Genomic DNA, 23,994 nt, shown 5'->3' on the forward strand with positions numbered 1-23,994 from the left:
AACTTAATGAGTCAGACTCTTATTGTTAGGATTTAATTTTTGGTGTCATTCCAGTGGCAAAAGCTGAGCTTTTTTTCAGAATAGAACATAGTTCAAGCATAAGGTGATGTTAGTTGAATTGTTAGGTGTCTTGTCTACCTGGAAGTGGATTTTCATATTGTCTGTGTTTATTTATTTATTTTATTTATTTTATGACACTTGTAGAGCGCGTACAATTACCCGTGGGCGTCTCGGCGCTAAAAAGCATTGAAGTCTCACCATGATCAGAAAGTACAGAGATGTGAGTTACTGATCGAATAACCACGTTTTCAGTTTTTTTCTGAACTGAAGAAGTGAAGAGCTTGTTTTTATGTGGTTTGGTAGGGTGTTCCAAAGTCTAGGGGCCGCAATAGAAAAGCGGCGATCACCCCAGGAAGCTGTTCGGCTACGTTGAACCACTAATTGGTTGAGTGAGGTGGATCGGAGAGTTCTCGGCGGGTTATAGGGAATCAGTTGCTCTTTGAGAAAGCAAGGTCCTTTGTCCTGTAGTGCCTTGTAGGCTATGCACAGAGATTTAAATGTTACCCTGTTGTGGATGGACAGCCAGTGGTAGTTTTTCAGAGTGTCCGAGATAGGTGCAAATTTGTTTTTTTTTTGACAGTACGCGGGCAGCCGCATTCTGCACGGTCTGTAATTTTTTGGTGACTCTGCACTGAGCACTGAGCAGCAGACCGTTGCAGTAATCTAATGATGTCAGAACAAGAGAGGTGACTAACGTTTTGGCTGCTCACTCTGGTAGATAAGGTATAATTTTTCTTACCATTCTGAGCTTGAAATGGGCGTTGGCTGCCACCTTATTTGCATGGGCCATGAAATTGAGCTGGTCGTCGAAGGTAACTCCTAGGTTTCTGACCTTGACCGTGGGGCAGGGAGGAGTACCTAGGACCGATGGCCACCAGGCTGCCGACCAAACTGGGGAGAGGTTACCAAAGATAACCACCTCCGTTTTATCGGAGTTGAGCTTCAGGCAGTTCTTTGCCATCCACTCACCGATAGCAATCATCCCACTTTGGAATCTCTCTGCCACCTTCTGTCCATCACCCTTTATTGCCAGCACCAGCTGAGTGTCGTCAGCGTATGAGGTTAGGCCCATCCCATATGCTTTGATGACCCTAGCAAGGTCCGACACGTATATATTAAATAGTGTCGGACTTAGGGATGAGCCTTGAGGAACCCCACACGGTAACGACAGGTCAGCTGACTGGAAGGGACCCAGTGTAATCGCCTGGGTTCTATTGGCCAGAAAGGAGGCAAGTAAGTCCCTGGCAGTGAGCTGAATACCCATCCTCTCGACACGGTTGACCAAGATCTTGTGGTCAACCGTGTCGAAAGCTGCTGAAAGATCCAAGAGAACTAACAAGGCAGTTCCTCCTTGATCGCGGATGACTCTAATGTCATCAGCTGTTTTGATGAGAGCGGTCTCTGTGCCGTGATTTTTGCGGAAACCAAACTGAGTTGCATCCAGCAATTTGTGGTTTTCTAAGTAGGTCGATAGCTGTTGATTCATGGCCTTTTCTATAACTTTGGCTAGAAAAGGGAGGCTCGCTATAGGGCGGTAGTTTTTTAGTTCACCTTTATCTAAGGTTTGGAAGTACATGTAGTGTTGGTCTATTAGCTGTGAACACAGACATATGTAAATATTAAATAGTAGTCACAAGAAGGATGCTTCTTGGGGGTTTGTCACAAGCACCAGGGCATGTAGTTGACTTGACAGTCCATATCTGGAATGTTTGACTGTGGTTAGTGATGCATGGTTGTATCGATGAGAGACCAGTTCCAAGTATATCTGCTTGCAGATCGTGTGATGATGTCATAACCTAGAAATTGGTCGAGGAGTTTTCTATTCTCGGCCATGGAGAGAAGGACCATTTCTGCATATATCTGGTGCCTGACTGATGTTCATGGAGAAGGTAGATGAGTTCTAGTGTTTTGTAGCTGTCTTATCACCTTTCTTTCCATGATCTTACTAAGTCGGGAGGGAACCAATCTTTAACCACCCTCTGAAATATGTTGTTTATGTTTGGCCCTGGTCTTCAGGTCTGCTTATTGATTTTTGAGAAGGTAGGGATTATTCAATGTTTTAATAGGCTGGAACAACTCCTTATTGGAAGGCAAAGTTAATCACATGTGATTAATTCATCACGATGAGGGAAGGAGTTGTTTGAAGCATGAGGCTGCACATTGGATGTTTTTTAACCCTGGGCAAAGCACTATGCTACGCTCGCGTAGTTTGCAAAGTTTGCGCTACTTCGCACTACTGAATTGCACGTAGCACAGTGCAAACACATGTAGCGTAGCTCAGCAATAATTTTTTGCTTGCTCGCGCTCCTCAACGTCAAGTTGGCGACCGCGAGCAAGCAAAATGACATCCCAGCGAGACCTTTTCCTCGTTTGTGATCTGCAACATCAAGTTGCCGATCGCGAGCGTGGAAAATAAACCCCCCCGGCGAGCTACCAGTCCACGTTGAGAAAGCTGTCGCTCAAGTAGAAATCTACTCGAGCAGCAGAAAATGACCGATTGCACTGTGCAAGATGCAGTTTGCACTGATTGCACAGTGCGGACAAGCATCCGGCACTGTGCAATCAGTGCGAACGGCATTTTGCACAGTGCACTACGCAGTTTGCGTAGCTACGCGTAGCTCGCGTAGTGCGAAGTGCATTTCGCATAGCTACGCGTAGCGCTACTTCGCGGACTACACACAGGCTTAATGTTTTTGTCTTGTTGACAAGATTCAGAAAATCATCAGTCTCAATATGCTGGAAAGAGATAAAAGCTGACTCTAACAGTAGCTGTGGGATGGGAAAGTAGTGAAAATGAATCTCTGAGCTGAAGATGACATTAGGATGTTAGGGACTTTTGCTTCACAGAACTCGAGACAATGTGAACATTGCTTTTAGGCCACTCAGTAGATATTCAGAGCTTATCGGCTGGAAAACATATGATAAATGTTAAGGATTTCCTTAGTTTGGGTGGGCTCCTTCAAGAAGTGTTTAACATCGAAAGTCTTTTTGAGTGTTTTGATGGCTTTCTGATGGTCTTTCCTCTGTGTCTTGTGTCAGATTTTCTCTTCTGTGGCCTGAAACTCATGCTATTGTTGTTTCAGGTTATGGTTAGCATATTTAAGTTTGGTTTGGTCACTGTTGAACCACTTACCCTAGTGGTGACTAATATGTATTGAAAAGTAAGGTTTGAGTCTGGCAAAAGTTTTTTTTGCCAGGTTGACATGGCAGTTTAAAACTGCACACACAGGCTCAGTAATGGCAGGCCCGAACAATGTTTAAAGTGCTACTTAAGTGTGTGGCACAATCAGTGTTGCAGGCCCACTAGTAGCATTTAATTTACAGGCCCGGGGTACATATATTACCACTTTACTAAGAACGTATAAGTAAATGAAGTATGCCACTTGGGGATAAGCCAATACCACCATGTTTTAAGGAGTGACACACGCACTTTAGCACTGGTTAGCAATGGTAAAGCGTGCAGAGTCCTATGGCCATCAAAAGTGAGATCTGAAAAACAAATGTGGGAACAAGGCAAAATGTTCTGGAAAGATCAAAGTAAGGGTGACTGCTAACAATCACCATGCATGCTAAACAAACAACACCACTCATGGAATACACAATACGACAATAAAGTGTGTGGTGTGCCAATCATACAAGAACGGCAAATTATGAAGAACATAAATCATGTAAAGTATAAAACCCATGAATATGAATCGCAGAGCCCTGGTATCACAAAGGGGCTTATGGTCAATTTCCAACACCTACACTCCCAACCAGAAAAAATAAAGTGACTTGTGAACCATTCTTATTGGCCCAAGAAAATAGGACAAGCCTCGACACTCCCAAAATTCATGGAAAGGAAAAGCAAGCCAAGCAAGAGCTGACTAAGGCTCTTCCTGCCCAGCGGCCATGGAATAATTGTCCAGGGCATGATACATCTTGCAATCCTGTAAAAACTGGTGAAGGTGTTTTATGCCCTGCAACTATGGAGAAACAGAGCAAGGCTCGACACACCTGGAAACCAAGTACAAATTCTGGCAAACACTCAAATGGCATTAACATATACAATAAACTTCAGGTGTATGCGTACATCCAGAAACCCAGGCCTTCAAAATCCATGCAGCAACTTTGCCTCACCCCATATTAGACCTAGATTTTCCAGTGGGTTTATCCCCAGACTTTTTGCTTTTTGGCCTCCTGTTTTTTACCACGTTTTTGTTTGTTTTAGGACTCTGGGCACTTTACCACTGCTGATCAGTTCTAAAGTGCATATGCTCTCTATGTAAATTGTTATTATGGATTGGTGTGTCCATGATCGACTTATTTGATCTACTACTAAGTTCCTTGTACAGTACACTGTGTGTGCCCAGGGCCTGTAAGTCAAATGCTGCTAGTAGGCCTGCTGCACTAATTGTGGCATCCGCACAAGCAGCCTTCAAAGGGTTCTCAGACCTACCGCCACAGTGTCTGCGTGCAGGTTTACTGCCATGTCGACCTGGCAAGTTCACCCATTTGCCAGGCCCTAACCTTCCCTTTTATTACACGTGAGTCACCCTTGAGGTAGGCTCAAGGTACCCCTGTGTGCAGGGAGCAGTGTATGTGAAAGGTAGAATATGTCCTGGTCTGTGTGACATGTCCTGATCGTGAACTACAGTGTTACTTGTTTTTCACTAGGGAAAGGTTATCTGTCCCTTAGAATACAATGCAAGTTTATTTATCATATGTCTTATAAATATAACTTCTCATTGGGACAAGATACAAAGATGGAGTTTAGTATGTCTGAACTTAGAATATAAAAATGCACCTTTTAGTAAAGATGAGTTTTATATTGTGTGTTTGAAAATATCACTGTTAGAAAGTGGGTTTTTTCTTGTGTAGCCATCCTGTGTGCCCCTGCTGGTTTGTGGATTGACTGTCTGGCTTTGAAGTGACAGGAGCTGGGGACGTGCATTCTCTTCAGACTGCCTCTGGGGGGTTGAGGTGTGTCCTGCCTTTCCTGGATGACTCAAGGCTGGGCTGAGTTGACCTGGGCTGCATTTAGATAGGGGGAGGAGATTTGCTTGCACCTGAATGGGCCTGGTCTGCCTTACACAATGCTGTCTCCACCTCCTACCAGGAAGCTATACCAGGGAGGCCAGAACCGGTTTTGACTGAGCACAGAGCCTGTCTGCCACATGAGAACAAAGAAGAGTATAAATATTGGGGCCCAGAACTTTAGAATAATTCTGGACTCAAGAGGAATGTCTGCCAAGGAGAAGTGCTGGGAAAGCTGTAGGAAAAGTACTGCCCCTTTGCTTTGTGCTTTCTGAGGTTGGCCTGCAGTGGCTGTTTCTACCAAGGAAAGGTCAAAGACGTTGCTGTGTGCTGTGTATCCTGGTTGAAGAAGATCTCCAAGGGTTTGAAGTAGAGCTTGACTCCTGTTCTGAAGTCTCAGGGACACAAAGACTTCACCACCAGCTCCCCTGAACATCCTTGTTGGGACTTCTAATAGGTGCCTATTGCTGAGTTAGGTCTCTGGAGGTGGTTCCTCCTGCTGGGAGCTGGGATTAATTCCTGTGTATAAATAACTTGGGTCATGAGGGAGATTTTTCTTTAGGAAAGTCTCTTTCTAGTACAAAACGTTTGCTTTAAGAACACACACACACCATTGCACTGCGGCAAGGGTGTGTGGGTTGGTGTATCGCAGCCAAAACTGTGCCAGCGCTGGGGGAGAGCGGATAAGGTACAGCCCCCTTCCAAGGCAGGATCAGCATCACTCTCTTGTGGTCTTCTCAGAAAAGCATACTTATCAACTTAGTTTGTTATTGTCGGGATCCTCAGCCAATACTCATGATGCGAACTTCTAAGTCTGCCACTGAGTTCAGATGATAGTTAACAGTTCTCAGAAGCGGGAACCTCAGAGAAGAGTACAGTCAGACTCACTTCACTTATGTACATTGCATCCGACTATGGGGGAGCGGGCAGCGTAGGTAGATGAGGATGCACCCGGAAGGCAGTACAATACACTACAGCTATTGTACACAGAGGATTAACCGTTTTAGCGGTCTCATAATCATACTGAGAAATTGCCTGGAGGTGGTCAGAGAAGTAATGCTGCACATCTCAGAGTCACAATATCAAGCTCCTACAGGCCCTTGGAGGGCAATTCACGGTAGGCCCTGCTTACTGATGGTTCAGGAGTACTTGCTCTTTGCAATGGGCTCTGTCTTTCTACTTCCAACACTCACTTTTGCAAGGGTAATTTCTGGAGACTACCTGGCAAGCAGGGAGCTCTTGTAGAATTCGGCCATCTTGCACCTCAGCATTTGTCATTACAACGCCTTTTTGACACCAGTCTCAAAAGGAAGAGCAGGTGCTATTTGTGGCATTAAGCAGAGGTAGGCACTGTCTAATCTGATTGGATGTCTGTCAACCAATGGACACAATTCACAGATAACTGTTTTGAAAGTCTGAGCACAAAGAGTTTGCCCATAACAACGTTTTCCAGAGTGAACTATTTACAGATGTCCTTTCCATCAACATTAATTGTACGTACATCCGTGTAGCTATCTTACCAAGGAAAGTAAAATAAAAAAATTTAAATAAAACCACTTACCTTGCGTTTGCCTCATCACCGAACACCTGTATCCTACCCCTGGCTGGAATACATACAGTCAGCAATCAAGCACTTTGCTCTCCTTTTGTCCTGATAATGACTTGATGAATTGCGGAAGGTCGAAGCGCTGTCGACATTTATCCAGCTGAAAAAGGATATTTATGGTGCAATGACATAATTGAAATTTTGGACTCTATCTATATACATGGACAATATTTGATTATCAATTAGTTTCGACATTTACTTGTTTTTATGTGTATCACTTTGCGCCGTCCACATGATATTCTCGAGCACTGTGTACACTCTGCGCACTTTCCTGTCTAATTCATATTTGGTGCTGCTATCAATTGAATATAAAAATTAATGGATTACAAAAATTAAAAGTGTTTGACTATATACTATTTTTTTGTAATCTTGTTTTGTATGCAATACATGTCTTGTAGTACTGTAAGAGAGGCCAAATCGTTTTTCTCCCATTAATGCCATAAGGGACAATGTTGCATGATACAGGTGCATTATCACAGTTCAGAAAAGTACATCACCAAATGGCACTCGAACTTACAGGTGAAATCCACAGGGGCACATTTACTGAAAAAAATAGTGCGATGCAGAGCAGCAATCAAAGCAGCTGCACTATGTTGTGCTAGGAGGGGAGTGCCTCACACAGCCATATCTAATTAATAGTGCTAAGGTGTGTGTGATATCTAACCAGTAGCGGCCACTGGTAGTATGAAGTGGTGAGGCGGGGGGACATAAACAAACGAACAAGTATAAATAAAAACAGAAAACTTACCTGCTCTGACGGCCCCGCCTTGCTCCCAATCCTCGTGTCCTTGCCAGGAGCCTGCTGCCCACTGCGCAGGCTCCCAGCTCCCAATCCCAGCACTGCTCACATGCTGGGAATGCTATTCCCAGCATGTGAGCTGGGCTGGGATTGGTCTGAGCGCCTCGGTTCGGCGCTCAGACATAGAGTGGGAGCCTATGTTGGTTTTCCACCCAGCTATGTAATGCAGCTAGGTGGAGAAAGGCTAAGTGCGCATGATGGTTTGGCCGGCCCCAGAGGGCCGGCCAGACTGTCATGAGCACTTGGCAGTGCCCACCCCTCCCCCGCCCCCTGGTGCTGCAGCATCAGGATGAGAGGCCACGCCTCTCCCTTGCAGCCGGCAGGGCTAAAAATAAAATGATGATAAAAATATTTTATTATAATTTTATTTTTGTCCTGACTCCTTTGTCTCTGCTGACTTTCAGCAGGGGGGGGACGACGCTCCTCCGCCATAACGGAGGAGCCGCCCCTGTATCTAACATTAGTTTTGTACTGGAATGATATCCTTCCGGTACAAACTACTATACTTACACTATCTTTAATACATTTGACACATTGGAAGTGTGCGGTACAGTGCAGCACCATGCATTTTGTGAAACATTAGGAGAAATGAGAACCCATGTCCCATCCATGGGAAGCCTCCTTGATGTAAAGGAATGCAAAGGAACGATAAACTTACAATGGAAACTAAATACTTTTGGAAGACTTTTCGCCGATTTGTATCACTTTGCGTGACTTTGCACTTAAAAAATCTGCCTCATATTGTGTCAGATGATTTGTAGTACTGGCACACATAGATTGTAACGGGAACAGTATTTGGATAATGCGAATACAAGCTCTTACGTTTTGCAACATCACACTTTACTTTTAATGTACATCATGGAGAATAATATACCCTTTTTTCATGTCTTTCGTTGTTAATTGTTTACAGGTGTTTCTCTTTAACAAAGTTGGGAAATCAGAAATTCATCATGAAAGCACTCCTGACACGGCATGTTCTGGAATGGAGCAGCAAGCGCTCAAATCACACCATCAGGTCTCCATTCCAAAGGTATGACAGGCCTTTTGATGATGTAGTTTTAGAAACTCATGTTTTACAAGTGAAACGTTTTTTCTTTGGTAGGTGGTTTGCATATATTCCAAGTCCTTCAGTCTAAAAGGGTAATTACTCCTATAATATATGGGAGTATATGATATACATATAAACTGCTGGTCTCGAGTTTGCTACTCTCTTGTAATAACTTATTACAAGTGAGTAGCCATGTTACGTTGTTGCTCTCCTCAGGTGAGAAGCCACTGGCACATATTCTCTGTGTCTTCAAAGCAAGAAAAAAAAAACCCTACCACTTCCCTTGCATAGTGACTGTCTTTGTGTGTCTGCCACCATCTCCCTCAAAAACTGAGAGTGAAACATTATTTTAACTAGCTTTGGCTGGAGTACTCCCTAACAGCACGGCCAATGGAAGCAAACAGATTGCCACAGAAGCATACAGAGTTAAGCTGCAGCTAAAAGCAGTAAGAAAATATTTAATTGGAAACCAGCCCACAATTTGGTGTTTATGAAGCGCGCAATTGAAAAAATAAATAAGTAATCCGTTTAGCTACATTTGGAAGTGCTGACGACACACCTTCGGTAAGTGCTTTACATTTTGTTAGGGAGGAGGTTTTATAGAAAACTGTCTAACAAATTCCGTATTGTAGCGTTTTGAATTCACTTTTTAGGGCATGAGCCACCTTATGCTCTGCCCAATGCAAATCTTTTTGGTTGGAAGCTGCCTTTCTATAGGTGTCCAAAAGCTCCATATCATATGTATGACTTTCTGCAATTCCAGCTTCTTTAACCTGCAGGTTGATGTATTATGGGACTTTTAGTTTTGGTTCTTAGCAAAAACATTTGAAATAGTAATATTGCAAGATGCAAAGTGGTCTAGCCTACAAGCCAGGACTAGCTAAAAGTGTGACATTTGCAGTGGCCACTTGGCAGCTATGAAAGAGTGTGTGTGTGGGGGGGTAGCTATATAGTTAAAGCATAAAATACCCCCAACTATACAGAAAATCAATATCGTAAGCCACTTGTGTTCCTATAAATGGATTGGGTTCCTCTGTGTGTTGTATTAGCCTTATAATCTACACATAAGGGGACATCATTCTTTAAATAAATTGGCATTTGAAAGGCGTACTTAATCAAGTGATATAAAGTCAGAACAGTCAAAACACTAATGGAGAGCTAATTCAATACACAAAACTGCAAGAAATATGCGTACTGAAAGTGCCAAATCCCTCTTGAATGAAAAGGTTTCAGGGTTAGATTATGTTGATTCGGTGTTGTGGGGAGTTCAGGTTTTTATCAAAAACAGTGGAATCATCAGTAAGGCACCAGCAAGTGTTGTACCTAATATAGAGATTGCCTTAATGAATGCTGTTTGCAGCATCCAATCTTGTCAATCCTCTTGGAGTTAAGGAGCAAGCAGGTGTGGTGTGGCAAGCGAATTTTTTTTATGCAAATGATTGAGCAGGAAAGGTCTACAAGCATCATGACTGAAGAATAGAGGTTAGCTGCTGTGCTTTGCAGAGTTTTTTTTCTAATACTCTCACAAAGGAAATCATCAAATGTAACATTATTAATGTTACATTTGATGATTTCCTTTGTGGCACTATTAAAAAAAAGAGAAACAGTAAGCCCAGGCATTTACTGTAAAAGGCTAGTTAAAAACTATTCTTATTGATTCTAAAGTTAACATCATAGCAATATAATGCGACAAACATCCCTTTGTTTCTTTGCAATCGTTTACCCATCCAAATAGCTTTCTATAATTGCTGTAATGGCCTTTTACGCATTCATGTAACTGCATCGTATGATGTCAACAATTTTAAAGTTTAGAAAAAAGTGGTCCCAGTAAAATGACATCAACTAAAACACTATAGTTAGACAATAACAAATTAATCAAAAAGGAAATTAAATAATGTTCAAGTGCTATTTGATCACACTGAACATATGCTGCACATTTTTGAAAAAACAATGTACAAAAGATATAAAAACCATCATTGGTGTGCGCGCATGGGTGGAGAGGGGAAGGGGCAGTGAATTGAGTGAGGTTGTGAGGCAAGTGAAAGATATTACTAGCGGTTATCACAATCAAATTGTTGGGCATGTTATTCAATGCCACATATTTCAAACATAGACCATATTCCCCTCTCACTACACTGGGGCCAAACTAGCAACAGATGGCTCAGGGAACAAATGCTTCTCTTTCCCATAACTATGAATGGGCAGCTTCTCATTGACCCTTTCAAGTTCCTGAATCCTCTCCAGCTGCCCTGAAAGGAGTCACATACCTCACATTTAGCTCTTCCTGTCAAAAGGCCTAAGCCATTGTTTCTACTCTGAGAATAGTTTTAACACCTCTTTAAGAGGAAGCATTGACAGGACCCATCTGCTTGCAGGCTAATGCAAGTTAGCCCACTGGAGGTTCAGGAAGACAAACTGTAACTTTTTAAAAGTTGATATTCCAAAATCTCAAAACAAAAAAGACAACTTCACCAGTTCGAAAACAAGCAGCATCAGTCCAAAAAAACATGGGAGTAGTCAGACAAAAAGGGCACTTTCTCACAAGAAGCTTAGATTCAGTCCTCAACAAAGAATGAATGGCCTTGAATTGTTAAGAATACAGATACAAGCATGAAGATTAGACCACAAAAGAGGCTGGAGAATGTAGTCAATGTAATCTTATTTCCGAGGATCCCATTCTCCAACAAGATCTTTTTTTTGTGTTGAAATTTTTTATTAAAATTTGCAAATGAAAATACAAATACAAATGTAGTAATGAATCAGAATAATTATAATGGTAAATGGAAGATAATATAAGTGAGAAGAACTCACATAAGATATAACAAATATGAGGAAACAAACATAGCATATATTCCATAATCCTTCCTATATGTGGTAATAATAGAAAGAATAATAGGTAAATCATACTATAGAGGAAAGGATAAAGAAAAGAAAAGAAAGAAAAAGGAAAAGAAAGGAAAAGAGAATGAAAGAAAGAAAAGAAAAGTAAAGAAAAAGATTACCAGAGTAACAAGAACAGATAAGAGGAGAATCAGTACGAAGGAAGGGGAAAAGCAACAATAGTAGAGTAGCAGGGAAAGGATCATGGAAAGAATAGAATCCAACAAGATATTTTAACATCTAGCAACATGCTCTGCTCTGAACCTCGGTTTGTGACTGGGTGCAACACAATACTACTCCTCTGCTGATTGCAAAAGGATGGCTGGGATTATTCTTCACAGTAATTCCTCGCTTTTCCCCCTGCTACTTGTCGGAGATTCCTGCATAAAATACTTGGCTGCATTTGCGCAGACATTTTCCCTTTGTCGGGATTGAAAATATTTAACCAGGTTGCCTCAGTTTAAATATGTTGGATCTGGCAAAAGCAAATCCTGATCCTCTCCTTTTAGTTCAGCCATTATCCACCCAAGATATTAACTTGTGGAAAACCTACTTTGTGATATATTTCTAAAAGGAAACACCCCATCAATCATATAGGAAAATAACTTCATGTTTCTTTTGCCTGTATCCTGTCCCAGGCCATCTCTCCATGAGCAGTTATAAGGAGACTGGTCAGCCAGTTTGGTCCATCACAACTTTGCGCTTTGATCACTGCAGAAGGCATCCTGTTTGCTTCCTGGTTTAGCTAAAGAATCCAAGCTGCTGCTTTTGATCAGCCTGTATTGTTAGAGATTTTTGCTCCCAGCTTTTTTCCTTTAAGGACTGAAGTTTTGTTTCTTACTTCAGTCTCCAATCTAGATTCAGAGGTGCAATTTGAGGCCCTAACAACACACAAGAAGGTGTCCATTAGAAGGTTTCAGAAGACCTGCTCGTGACAGGAAAACTGGAATCTGAGAAAATATATCAATACAAAGCTCAATTATCTTTACTATTGTCCAACTACAATGGATGTGTGATATTTTTAAATAAAGGAAAACAAATAGAAATCTCTAAATCTTAATGCAAGCCAACTCTAAACAACAATAAGGTGTCAGAAAGTAGCCAGATACAAAATGATTACTGAATGATATATAAGTAATTCAGAGAATAGAACAGATTCAGAGTAATTTTACAACTGCTCATAAAAAGCAACAGGCCATTTTATTAATGTCACTGTTGTTTGTTATCAGTGTTTTCTACTGTTGTGGCAGTCTGAAACCAATTAGGAACCTGCACCTTTGCACGCCTTGTGTGTTTTTGTAATTGTTTCCTTACCAATTTTTCAATGCAGTATTAAATACATGAATGTCTATAAGTTTGTGATGTATCTCACCATGAACGTATAAGTGGAGCAAGCTGGGTAAGTTGTGTCTTGTGGCTCAGTGGATTAATGCATCCACTGCAGGATCTGTGTTTGTCCCCATAATCACAGTCTTGAACTGTGGCACTCCACACAATCTTATATCATTTCAATATCAATAAAATGAGTACCAATGAGTTAGGTAACAATAAACATCTTTTTTGTTCACTGTCCGTCAGTAGTGCCAAGACATTCATTGGGCTGACTATGTGTTCTACAGAGATACCCAATATGTTTAGTGAACTAAGATGAACACAAATACGGTGGTCTTTAAATAAGCTCCCATCGATAGAAAGAGGGTGCATTACATATAAGCAGAAGAGTTGATTAGCTGAAATTGTCTTGGAAGTACTGAGGATTAAACTGATATATAACTAGAGATAATTTCATCTTGTAATATTTTTAGCACGTAATATCTTGCCTAGTAATAGACGCATCTTTAACATGCTATTACAGTGAAGTAAAACTAATGAACTTCCAAGGTTGATAGTGAATAGCCTTCTCTAAAGACACACAGGATGTGCTTTCTAATTAAAAAAATGTCATCATGTCAGTAACGTAAATGCATAAAAAAGACACACCGATTCTAAATTCTACAGACTAGCAAATGACTATTTGATCTCCATCACAAATGGGAACACAAGTGGGACAATGTAACCACTCTCAAAATGCCATGTCTTTGACAGACAGCCCATCCCAGCAATGACAACAACAAAGCAAAACATGAAATCCAATTTCTGAAGTGGGATGACCCAAAGACCCCTCTCTCTTTTTCTCTCTCTCTAATTCTTCTTACATGCACTTTTTAAGGTATTGGTAAAATGATCTCTCCCAGACAGCTAGGCCTGTCTACAGTGAGACCTAAACAGAGGGAGGAAGAGGGAAGATTGTTTCCAGTTTAGAATTATTCACCACAGATATTTTGCTTACACCAATCAAAATGTATTTTGTTTCTTGTTAGTTTACAAATATGTATGAAACAATTCAAGTAACTGAAGTCTGTAGGTTTGTAACATGTTTTGCTGTTTGGCTTCAGTGGATGTCTGAGTATGAAAAGCAGACCTGGTAAACATTTTTACATCACCCCCACATTGCACTGAGCTAATGTAGCGAGGGAGTCGATCCTCTCTTGTAGGTTCTGAGAAGCAAAGGTCTCACGAAAAGAAAATTAGAGAAAAATGGAGTCTAAATAGTGCACTCTGGATTTTTCAAATATATTGTTGAAAGGTTGTTGATTGTATAAGTGCATCAGAAGGAAAACTTGTGAAATTCTGCAGACTAGCAAAGTAAAGAGGAACAAACCTTAGTCATCATACCCTAAACACAACAACAGTCACTGTGCACTCTCACACACAATTAGTGTGTACAACAGTAGGTAACACAACCAATCACAATCTCAATTTGGGGTCGGGAGCTCACTGTCTGGCATACCGGCACAAACTCAATGTCATAATGACTGGTGCGATAAGCACTCATTCATTGTTTACAGATTGTTGGAAATTGAGTTACTGGTTGGGTGGGGTGAAACAATACTTAAGCAGCAACACAATCTCTGTCATGGTGAAACACAGGCAAACCCCAAATTAACCTGTGCTTAATTATGCAGCACTTCAAATAGTCATAAAGTGAAAACACAACACAAGAAAAGTCCCACACCAAGTTAGAAAAATAGATTACAGTTTAGTAAAATATTTGAGACCAAAACAACAAAAATCCAATCAGCAGGATCGGAGATATGCAGTGTTTTTAGCGAAAACAGTGCTTGGAATCACAAAGGGCCATCTGTGGGTATCTGGTCGTGCCTACTGGAGTGAAGTCACAAATTCAGGCTGAGCAAGATGGCTTCAGGGACCAGGGACCATTTTAGGCCCACTGAACAAAGTCCCTTAAATTCCTGTTGCGCAGCGTTGCAAGATCCTATATCGAGGATGCGTTTTGCAGCTGCGCTTTCGAAGAACTCAGGGTTGTGATGTGGAGTCCTGCATCGTCTTCGAGGATGCTGTTGCCAAGGGCTTGCAATGCAAAGGCCTGAGTCGAGGATGCCCATCCTGCCATCACGTATTATTCTCCTTTGTCTGACTGTTTGGGAGGAATGCACAAAGACCAACTGTCAGGGTCTCTAGGAGAAACCAATGTAAATCATCCCATGTTTAAAAAGTTTGAAAAATTGGAATTCGTCTGCCAAGCACTACAAATCATTTGACTGGAATTTGTTGCAGCACAAGAGGAATCTTAAGATGTTGATTTTCGATTTTCTGTGCCACTTAAAGAATATGTGGGGCCACAGGGCTTGGTACTGGTCTGAGCCTGCCATGTGGATTCAGCAGATTAAGCACAGCAAATCGTAAAACAACTGAGTATTTTGTCTTCTGCGGTCCACTGGAGGGCTATGAACAATATCAAAATAAAATGACATGGAGCAGAACCCAATTGAGGGTAAGAATTTTACTTATAAGCACTACAAGTTCCAGCATGCAATGTACAGCTGAACTCACTTGAGAGGCCCACTGGAGGGCAACACAATTAATTAAGCATACAGAAAAGGTGTTTGTGAGTTAACTGCAAAGTTTTATTAAGCCTATGAACAAGGAGCTGAGAGCTCCGAAACGGGTCAGAAAAGAGAAGATTCGGAATGTAGATGCCGGTTTTTGCTTTTATTAAATAAATGATTTGGAAGAAATCATCTGCTGTGGAGTGCATCTTCATTTAAAGGCATCTTTGGAAACGAGCAAAAAAAAAATATATATATATAGATTTAGCTATATATATAGATATAGATATATAGTTATATATATTTAACTCTAAGCATAGTCAGTGGAGAATTATAGAAGTGTGGTCAATGTTGATGTTTTATTCACAGCTACTCTTCAGTACTACATCCTCTCCATTTAATGAGAAGAGAGAACAAAGACGAGTAGAAGAGGAGAACCCAGGAAAATAAGACAAGCAGTCTCTTCTTATTTCGCCATATCCCCCCCAGAGCACTCTTAAGTCTCCGAATTCAGTTTTGCAGATTAGGGGGGCTCTGGTGAAGGCATTGGGAATAGGCACCATTCTGCTTCAGGGAAGGCTGGGTCACTCCAAAGAGAATCTGACATCAACTGCCAGCTACAGGCTTCTGGCACCAAATGGTTGGTACTAGAAAATGACAACTTTCTAAAAGTGGAATTTTCAGAATTGTGACTTAAAATCTGACTTTACCATTATTTAGGTTTTAAATTACAATTCTTTAGACACCAAACTCGATATTGCTACCTGCTTCCAATTGAAAGTTATCACTTATTGAATGTGATCAGTTATACCAATGTTATTCTAAAAGGAGAGGTAGGCCTTGCAATAGTAAAAACAAATTAGGGGATTTTCACTGCCCGGACATGTAAAACGTAAAAGTACATGTCCACATTTCTACATACAATGCACCCTGCCTTGTGGACTGCTTAGGGCCTACCCTAGGGGTGACTTATATGCATCAGAAAGGAAGATTGTGGCCTGGAAAAGGTTTAGTTTGACAGACCGAAATGGCAGTTTAAAACGGCACACACAGGCTGCTGTGGGAGGCCTGACACATGTTTCGAAAGGCTGCTTAAGGGTTGTGGCATAAAAAGGGCTACAGGACCATTATTAGCGTTTAATTTACATGTCCTGGGTATATGTAGTACCACTTTACTAGTGCTTTGCAAGTATATTAAAGGTGCCAATTGGGTGTAAGACAATTTCATCATGTTTAAAGGAGACAGAACAAATACTTTTAGCACAAAAGTGGGTTCAGAAGCAGGATGGTGAAGGCAAAATGTTTGAGGGCAGACCACTCTAAGGCTGGCAGGTCTCAAACGGATGTTACTGCTATGTATACACATGCAAGCACTCTATGTTTCTGGGGACTATGTACACACCTGGGCAAACATTGTGTGAAGAGCCTACACAGTACATAGAAATACAGTTTCTGGTAGAAAACGCACTGGATCACCCACACTGTCCTTCCCCGTCATGCTATAATTGCTTTAAGGAGTCTTTCTTTGACTTTTCCAATGCATGTGAATGTAAGAGACCCGTGAAAGGATTCTGTATGAGATAGGTGTCTCAGGTGAGCAGTGTAATTAAATGAGGGGAAATATTTTGCCTCATAGAATATAATTTCCTAATCCGTGAAAAAAATTAGATGGGAAGTAATCAAGTTTAGATAAAAATCCACAAATTTGACTGATATAAGAAATATTATTATGTCAAAGAATGTTCTTAAATTTCATTTCTGTTTGAATTATGACACCATGGTTCTTTCCTTCCAGAGGGCCCACCTTGATGCAGGTGTCGAAACCCAAAACATCCTGCCTGCCTTCAAGGCACTGAGTGCTGAAATCAATAAACCCAGCAGTAACTACACCCTTGAAACTGCCAGCAACATGTATGTGGAAAAGACATACGAGGTCAAGCAGGTGAGTGAAATACTCGACTAAGAACTATAAAATCAAAATATATTGTTTTCTGAACAGTTTCTTGTTTGCTGTTCCAACCAACCCCCTCCAGGTATTTTAGTGAGAGCTTACTAACCCTTTATTCACAGAAAGTTGAGCACAGTCATAAACCCCTTTGAAATGGTGAAACTAGTTGAGCACTCAAAATGAAACACATTTTTAAACCAGTATACCACAAAACCAGAATTGCAAATGACGCTACTATACATGAAGCTTTTTCCTGAGTTAGTTGAGCATTAATTTAGTATTTAGAAAAAAATCAATTGAATAGGTGGTCAGATTCAGGTAATGCCCGAATGTTCAGACTTAATTAATACACAAATGGATTGAGCTGTACTCGAAGTTGCGCAATCGAATTTGCATGTGTAAATGTGCACCAGTACTTATTGAGGTACAGTTTCTCTAACTTTGAATTTGAATTTGAATTTGAATTTTAAAATATTTATTTAGCGCACTTATACCGGGACGGTTTCATGGCGCTAGACGGCGGTGAACCAGTGGAGGCAGAGAGGGAAGCTAGACGGCTAGGGATTTGGAAAACAGGAAGGTCTTGAGTTGTTTGCGGAATTCCAGATAGGAGGTTGAAGCTCTAAGGGCAAAAGGGAGCGAGTTCCAAAAGGATGGAGCCAGAACCGCAAATCTCGTCCCTCCGGACTTCTGCTTCCTGAAGCGGGGGACTGACAAAAGGGCCTGGTGAGAAGAGCGGAGCTCTCTGGCCGGAAGATAGGATGATATAGCTTCGCAAAGGAAAGCGGGGGCAGTCCCTGACCTAACCTGATAAGTAATGCAGCCCAACTTGAAGAGAGCCCTCTCCTTCACCGGTAACCAGTGCAGAGATTGCAACAGAGGGGTGATATGGTGAAATTTAGGGAGGCCATAAATCAGGCGGGCAGCCTGGTTTTGTATCAATTGAAGTCGGCGGATCAGATAGTCTGGGGCGCCGTTATAGACCACATTCCCATAATCAAGGCGCGATAGCACCATGGCCATGAGAATGAGCTTGAGGGCGGGGGCAGAAAAAAAACGGGAAACCCTACGGATAGTGCAGCGGGAAAAGAAACAGGAAGACACCACTGAGTGAACCTGCGTGTGAAGGGAGAGCTGGGAATTAATAAAGATGCCCAGGGTTTTGACCTTGGGAACCGGGAGGGGAGGAGGACCAAGTGAGTGGGGCCAGAAGGAAGGGGACCAAGGACTGCAACCACTCCCAGTCAAAACCAGTTCGGTTTTGTCGGGGTTCAGTTTGAGGTGGTTGCAGTTCATCCAATCTTGGATGAAAAGCATCACCCTCTGGAAATTCTGGGCAGAGGTGGGGGAGTGGGAAAGGTTAAAGATAAGTTGGAGGTCGTCGGCGTAGTTAAACACCGAGACCCCCATCTGCTGTAAAGAAAAAATGAGGGGTGAGATGTAAAGGTTGAATAACAGGGAGACAAGGAGGAGCCCTGGGGAACGCCGCAAGTCACTCTGCGAGGAGGGGCAGCAAAGTCAGCCAGATGGACAGCCTGCTCCCTGTCCGTTAGAAAGGACCAGAGCCAGGCCTGGGCCACACCCCCAATGCCCGCCGCCTCGACACGGGTCAACAAGATGTCATGATCTACCGTGTCGAACGCGGCGGACAGGTCTAACAGGACCAGGGCCTGGGGGAGGCAGATGTCAATGCCCTCCCTCAGTTTGTCCATCACCGGAACTACCACCTTCTCGGTTGAGTGCCTCGGGCGAAAGCCTGCCTGACGAGAGGAAAGGCGGCCAGTGGATTCCACAAAGGAACTCAGAGTCGCGGTAACATGAGCCTCTGAGACCTTCGCCAGGTAGGGAAGAAGGGAAATGGGACGGTAATTAGCCGGCAGGGATGGATCGGCACCTGCCTTTTTCAGAATAGGAATAATAACTGCCGATTTGTGGGCGTTTGGGACGATGCCGGTTTTAAAGGAGTCATTGATTAATGTGAGTGGGGGGAATAGCAGCTAGAAAAAATCTCTTTCAGGGCAAATGCCGGGCCGATGTCCTTAGGTGAACCCGATTTAACCCGGGCCAGTAAGGGGAGGAGGGTTTCTCGTGTCAGGGGGGGAAACTGAGTGAGGAGTGGGGCAGAGGGAAGAGGGTAAACAGTGATCGGAGTTGGAACTGAGGGAGGGATATTAGCCTTAATGAGGGCTACCTTCTCAATGAAAAAGGAGTTAAGGGAGTTACAGAGTAATTGAGACGGGGGGATTTTAGAAATCACCCTGTCGGAGGCAGCGAGCTCGTGTACTGTAGCGAAAATTTCCTTGGATTGATTTTCCGCTGCCAGAATTCTGCCAGAGAAATACTCAGTTTTTGCTTTTAATATGTCCCTTTTGTATTCATTGAGTACCAGGCAGTACTTTACTTTGAGGAGGGGGCAGTAAGAGCATCGCCACGCTCGTTCTGCTCTGCGCGCCGCCAACTTCTTGTCCCTGAGGGAGGGGGTAAACCATCGGTTGGCAGCGTGGGCGTGTTTAATAGCCACTCTCTTAAGGGGAACAATGCTGTTGCACGCCTTTAACAGCCAGTTGTTGAGGGCTGTAAGCTGAGTGGGAGGGGATAGATCACTAAGCTCAGGGCTAGATGCCGCAAGGGAAGAGCAGACATCGGGAAGGTCAGCCTTGTCCCATTTTCTGACCCAGGTGTTTTTGGGCAAGGGAGATTTAGAGTCATTATTCCTACAAGCTAGGGCAGGACGCAACGTTCATGGGATATAAGAACTGCCCTTTTGCTGCCAATGTTGACTTCTTTGCCGCATGCCTTCACTTTTCCCATCAGCGGCCCTGAGACACTTTACAGCACCATGCTGCCTAGCGCCTACATGTTAACTCTCACAAAAGATGTATGACAAGTGGCCCTCCTTTTTCTCTAATATTTTTATCAAGATTTATTATGAAATTAGTTCAGTTTAGAGCTAATTCCCATGCAATATGATTAGGGAATCATAAACAACATGCTGGCAAGGACCCTTAACATGGAGAAGCGTGGCTCAATGGTTAGAGCGGCAGACCCTGAAGCAGAGGTCTGGCCCGGGACCAGGGTTCAATTTCCGCCTCGGCAGCTCTTGGACTCAATCTCCCCAGACCTGATAATTCTCGCCTCGTGCCTAGTCTAATTATGGGTCCCACTCTGTGACTCTGGGCAATAGCTTGCTTAATCTCCACAACAGCCCCAACAGCACTTGGATGCCTGGCTTCACCTTGGGGGTGCCCAGGAGTGGACATTTCACATGGAAAAGGCAGGAAGGTTTCCACAGCGGTATGAGTGCTGGGATGCCCTGTCGCGTGGGCAGCCGTGCGCTTTACAAATACAATACATTTACAATCGTACTTGATATCTCATTGGAGGAGGAGAGAAAAGCTTTTGGTGGTCTCAAGTCAGGTTCTCCTTTTCATCCAGGTCCAGTGGCTATTCTGAAACCACCAGCAACTAAAATATCTTGCCTGGTTGCTCATGACATCAACACTTCTTTTCAAGAGGGATTTGGCTGTGCCTTCTGTAAAAAGGGAGTGATCCCCCACCTCTTGAATACGGTAGATGTGGCCCCGGTGGACCCAACTAGTTGCAATCCCATCCCAGCACTGGCCAGGATTATGGAACAGCATCTTGCTAAATGACTTAAGGCCACGTCAGAAGCAAGAGAATTACTTGATCAGTTGCAGGCACGATTTTGTCCAGGAAAAAATGCTAAGGGGCATATTAACAAGGGCTGGCAATAACATTATCGCTGCATTAGCCTCCGTTTTTGGGCGAAACGCAGTGATATTCTTATCGCAATAGCATCAAGGACACGCTAGCCCGTGTTTCCTTGGCTTAGCGCCCGTTTCTAGCACACCTAACTTCGCATCTCTAATGAGATGCAAAGTGGGCATCACTGGGCGTACCCCTGACGGACTACCTTGTAAAATAGCGTGAAATGTACATCGCAATATTTACAAGGAGGCCCACGCATTTTTGCAGACGTTAGTTTTTGGCGAAAACCACGGTTTTTGCCAAAAACTAACGCCTGCAAAAATGCAGACTTACCTATACCTCACAATGGGGGTGGATTATGCTAATACGACCACAGGGTCGTATCAGCAAGGTTACCGCCATTTTCCATGGAACATCACTGGAAAACCAGCGATGTTCCATGGAAAACACCGCTATCGCTGGAAAATTATCGGCATTGCGCTATGCGTTGTTAATACAGCAATAGCATGGCGATATTGCCAGCGATAAAAAAAAACTCGCTAAGAGTGGCCAGCGATAATTATCGCTACCGGTTGATAATATGCCCCTAAGATGGTTCTTGCAACCTCACTTGACAGTCTATGATTCACGAAAGACCAATATCAGACTACAGTCTTTAGCTGCCAGGCCTGTCTGCAGCCTCTGATACTGCAGACAATCACATCCTCCTTGATCAGCTAACAAACCTTGGCCTGACTGACCCTGCTCTAAACTGGTTTTGCTCCTTTACTCCCAGCCTGCCGCCAATCAGGCTTCCTACCTCTGTTCCATCCCAAAGACGTGAGGGTGAGATGCGAGTCTCTCAGGCTTCTGCATTTTCTCTATTTTATTTAATATTTCTGTTCTGTTAGTGGAGTTTATTAGTAAGTTTGGGTTTCATGTGTATGCGTATGTTGATGACACCCATGTTCTCTTGAAATGGGTCTGTCCACCGGGTTCGGAGTTACCCCCTCTTAAAGATTGTCTTCTTGCCATTGAAGGCTGTGTGGCAGCCCAGCTGTTGAAGCTTAATAGTAACATGACCGAAATCCTGAATATTAGTAATAAATGTACTGCTTGTTTCAATTATCTCTGGCTCGCTGTCATGGTAAGTAAGTAAGTAATGTATTTATTGTACAATTAGTTAAAACCTTTACAAAAATAACCATCTCTTGTAAAACTGCAAAGCTTCAATTTAAAAGGCTGGTAGCCACAATTAAGAACACAGTTAAAATTGCAAAGAGATCCAGTCCCCCAGCCTTGGTGGGCCACAGTCCAGATTCTTCATTTTTTGTTAGAGGAGATTTAGCAGCAGTTCAGAAGGTAAGATAACCTCCATGGTCAGAGTCTTAGCCGCAAAAATGAGCGTGGGCGATTGAGTACAGGTTAAAGTGCGTAGTGCAGCAACAACTATTATTGCTCAGTGCAAAGTAGCAGAGAATAACCCGTTAATGTTTTTCTTCAAGGCGTAGATGTGCAAGAGTGCTAGTACTTGATGTAATAAGGTGCTGTAAGAGACTTTTGCATAGTGGGTCATCGGGCCGGCTCCAACCCGGCTCCAATGCCACTTCTCAGATAATCTGGTTGCATCTTTTAAAGTCTGAGATCAGCAGCAGTTAAGAATTTTACCAGGCAACAGCTTAGTTGAATGTCTTCACCAGAGAAACTTGATAGCACCGCTTGCCTACAGGAACGTATTTGTTTCTTGTTAAAGATTGGTCTAAGTAGTGGCTGGTGCTCCTGCATTAGTTCCTCATATGGTTATGATGTGCACTATGTTCTCCTCTCCTTCCCACAGAGACAGAAAATTGCTGGCTTCGAAGGGCGTAACTATGGAGGCAAGTGATGTGCAGAGGGCAATAGGCCTAACCAAAATCTCAGGAACTTCTCTTTTGTGGTTTTAGAGAAGTTAGACTGGAGGTATGCTTGGGGGGTCGCTTTGTTGTAGGACTGTACAGTGAGCCAGCCATGTGTGCGTTCTGACAAGACGGCTTTGTCTTGTATGATAGATTCATTTTTGACAGTTATTTACTATTTTTTTTAAGCTTGCCATGGACCCTGTCGATTCCCAAAGTTGCCATAACCCCAGCTAGTCCAGTGCAGTGTCCAAGAAATGTCTAGCTGGGCAGGTCTATGAGGCTTCTAGTTCTTTCCACAAGTAGAAGTTTAGCGTTTCAGGCTGCCCTTATTGATTTTGTACCAGGTTTTAACAAATGCTCCTTTGCAGGCCACCTCTTGTCTTTGCATCCAGATGTTTATCCTGGAAACCGTAGATTATTCTCAAGGCTCTTGCAATGGTGCCATTCAATGTTTCCGCATCGCTCCCTCTCATGGCTTCGCTTCCATAGGTGATTGATAGAATTAGTTTAGCCTGTATCACCCTGGTCAGAGGGAGAAAGCTTGGTCCAGCGGTCTTATTTTTCAGGTTTCTTAATGCCACTGCCGTCATTAATCCCCTCTTTTTTATTGCCTCACATTGTGCTTTGTAGTTACCTTTGTTATCAATCCTAACCCCCAGGTATTTATAGTCTTGTACAACTTCCAGCTTGACTTTTGCCAGGAATCAGTTGTGTTTTGTTTTTGTCTTTCATAAGTGACTTTTGTTTTTTCTTGATTAATACTTAGTCTGTTGGTCTCTGAGTATTGGGATGTGATGTCAAGGAAGCGTTGTAAACCTATAGGTGTCCGGCTGATAAGTATCAGGTCATCTGCATATAGTAGGTTAGATAACTGACGGCCTCCTAGCTTGGGGGCATGTGAATTGCTTTAGTTGAGTTGGACTGAAAGCTCGGCCATAAAAAGATGATAGAGTGTTGGGGCAAGCACACAGCCTTGTTTTAATCCTGAGGTTGTTTTTATCTTTTTCGTTAAATGGTCTCCTACCCCCTGCTTTACTTGCACCAAGGTGTTACTATGCAAAAGAATTAGATGTTTTAGAAGCAGTGATAGAATTCTTAGCCTTTTTAACTTTTGCCACAAAATATTTCTGTTTATATGGTC

At 42.8% G+C, this 23,994-nt stretch overlaps 1 protein-coding gene across 3 annotated transcripts in view; it reads left to right on the forward strand.

Moving 5' to 3' along the window:
- LOC144829153 (serpin B10-like) overlaps positions 1-23,994 on the forward strand; it is a 185,644-nt gene that overhangs the window by 81,138 nt on the left and 80,512 nt on the right. For all 3 annotated transcript variants that reach the window (XM_078687998.1, XM_078687996.1, XM_078687997.1), the window contains exons 3-4: positions 8,392-8,511; positions 17,095-17,241. In XM_078687998.1, coding sequence (XP_078544124.1) covers positions 8,392-8,511; positions 17,095-17,241 — 267 coding nt within the window. The remainder of the gene's footprint in view (positions 1-8,391; positions 8,512-17,094; positions 17,242-23,994) is intronic.

This window comes from Lissotriton helveticus, chromosome 4_1 (genome assembly GCF_964261635.1).
Source record: "Lissotriton helveticus chromosome 4_1, aLisHel1.1, whole genome shotgun sequence".
In the NCBI taxonomy this organism is placed as follows: domain Eukaryota; kingdom Metazoa; phylum Chordata; class Amphibia; order Caudata; family Salamandridae; genus Lissotriton; species Lissotriton helveticus.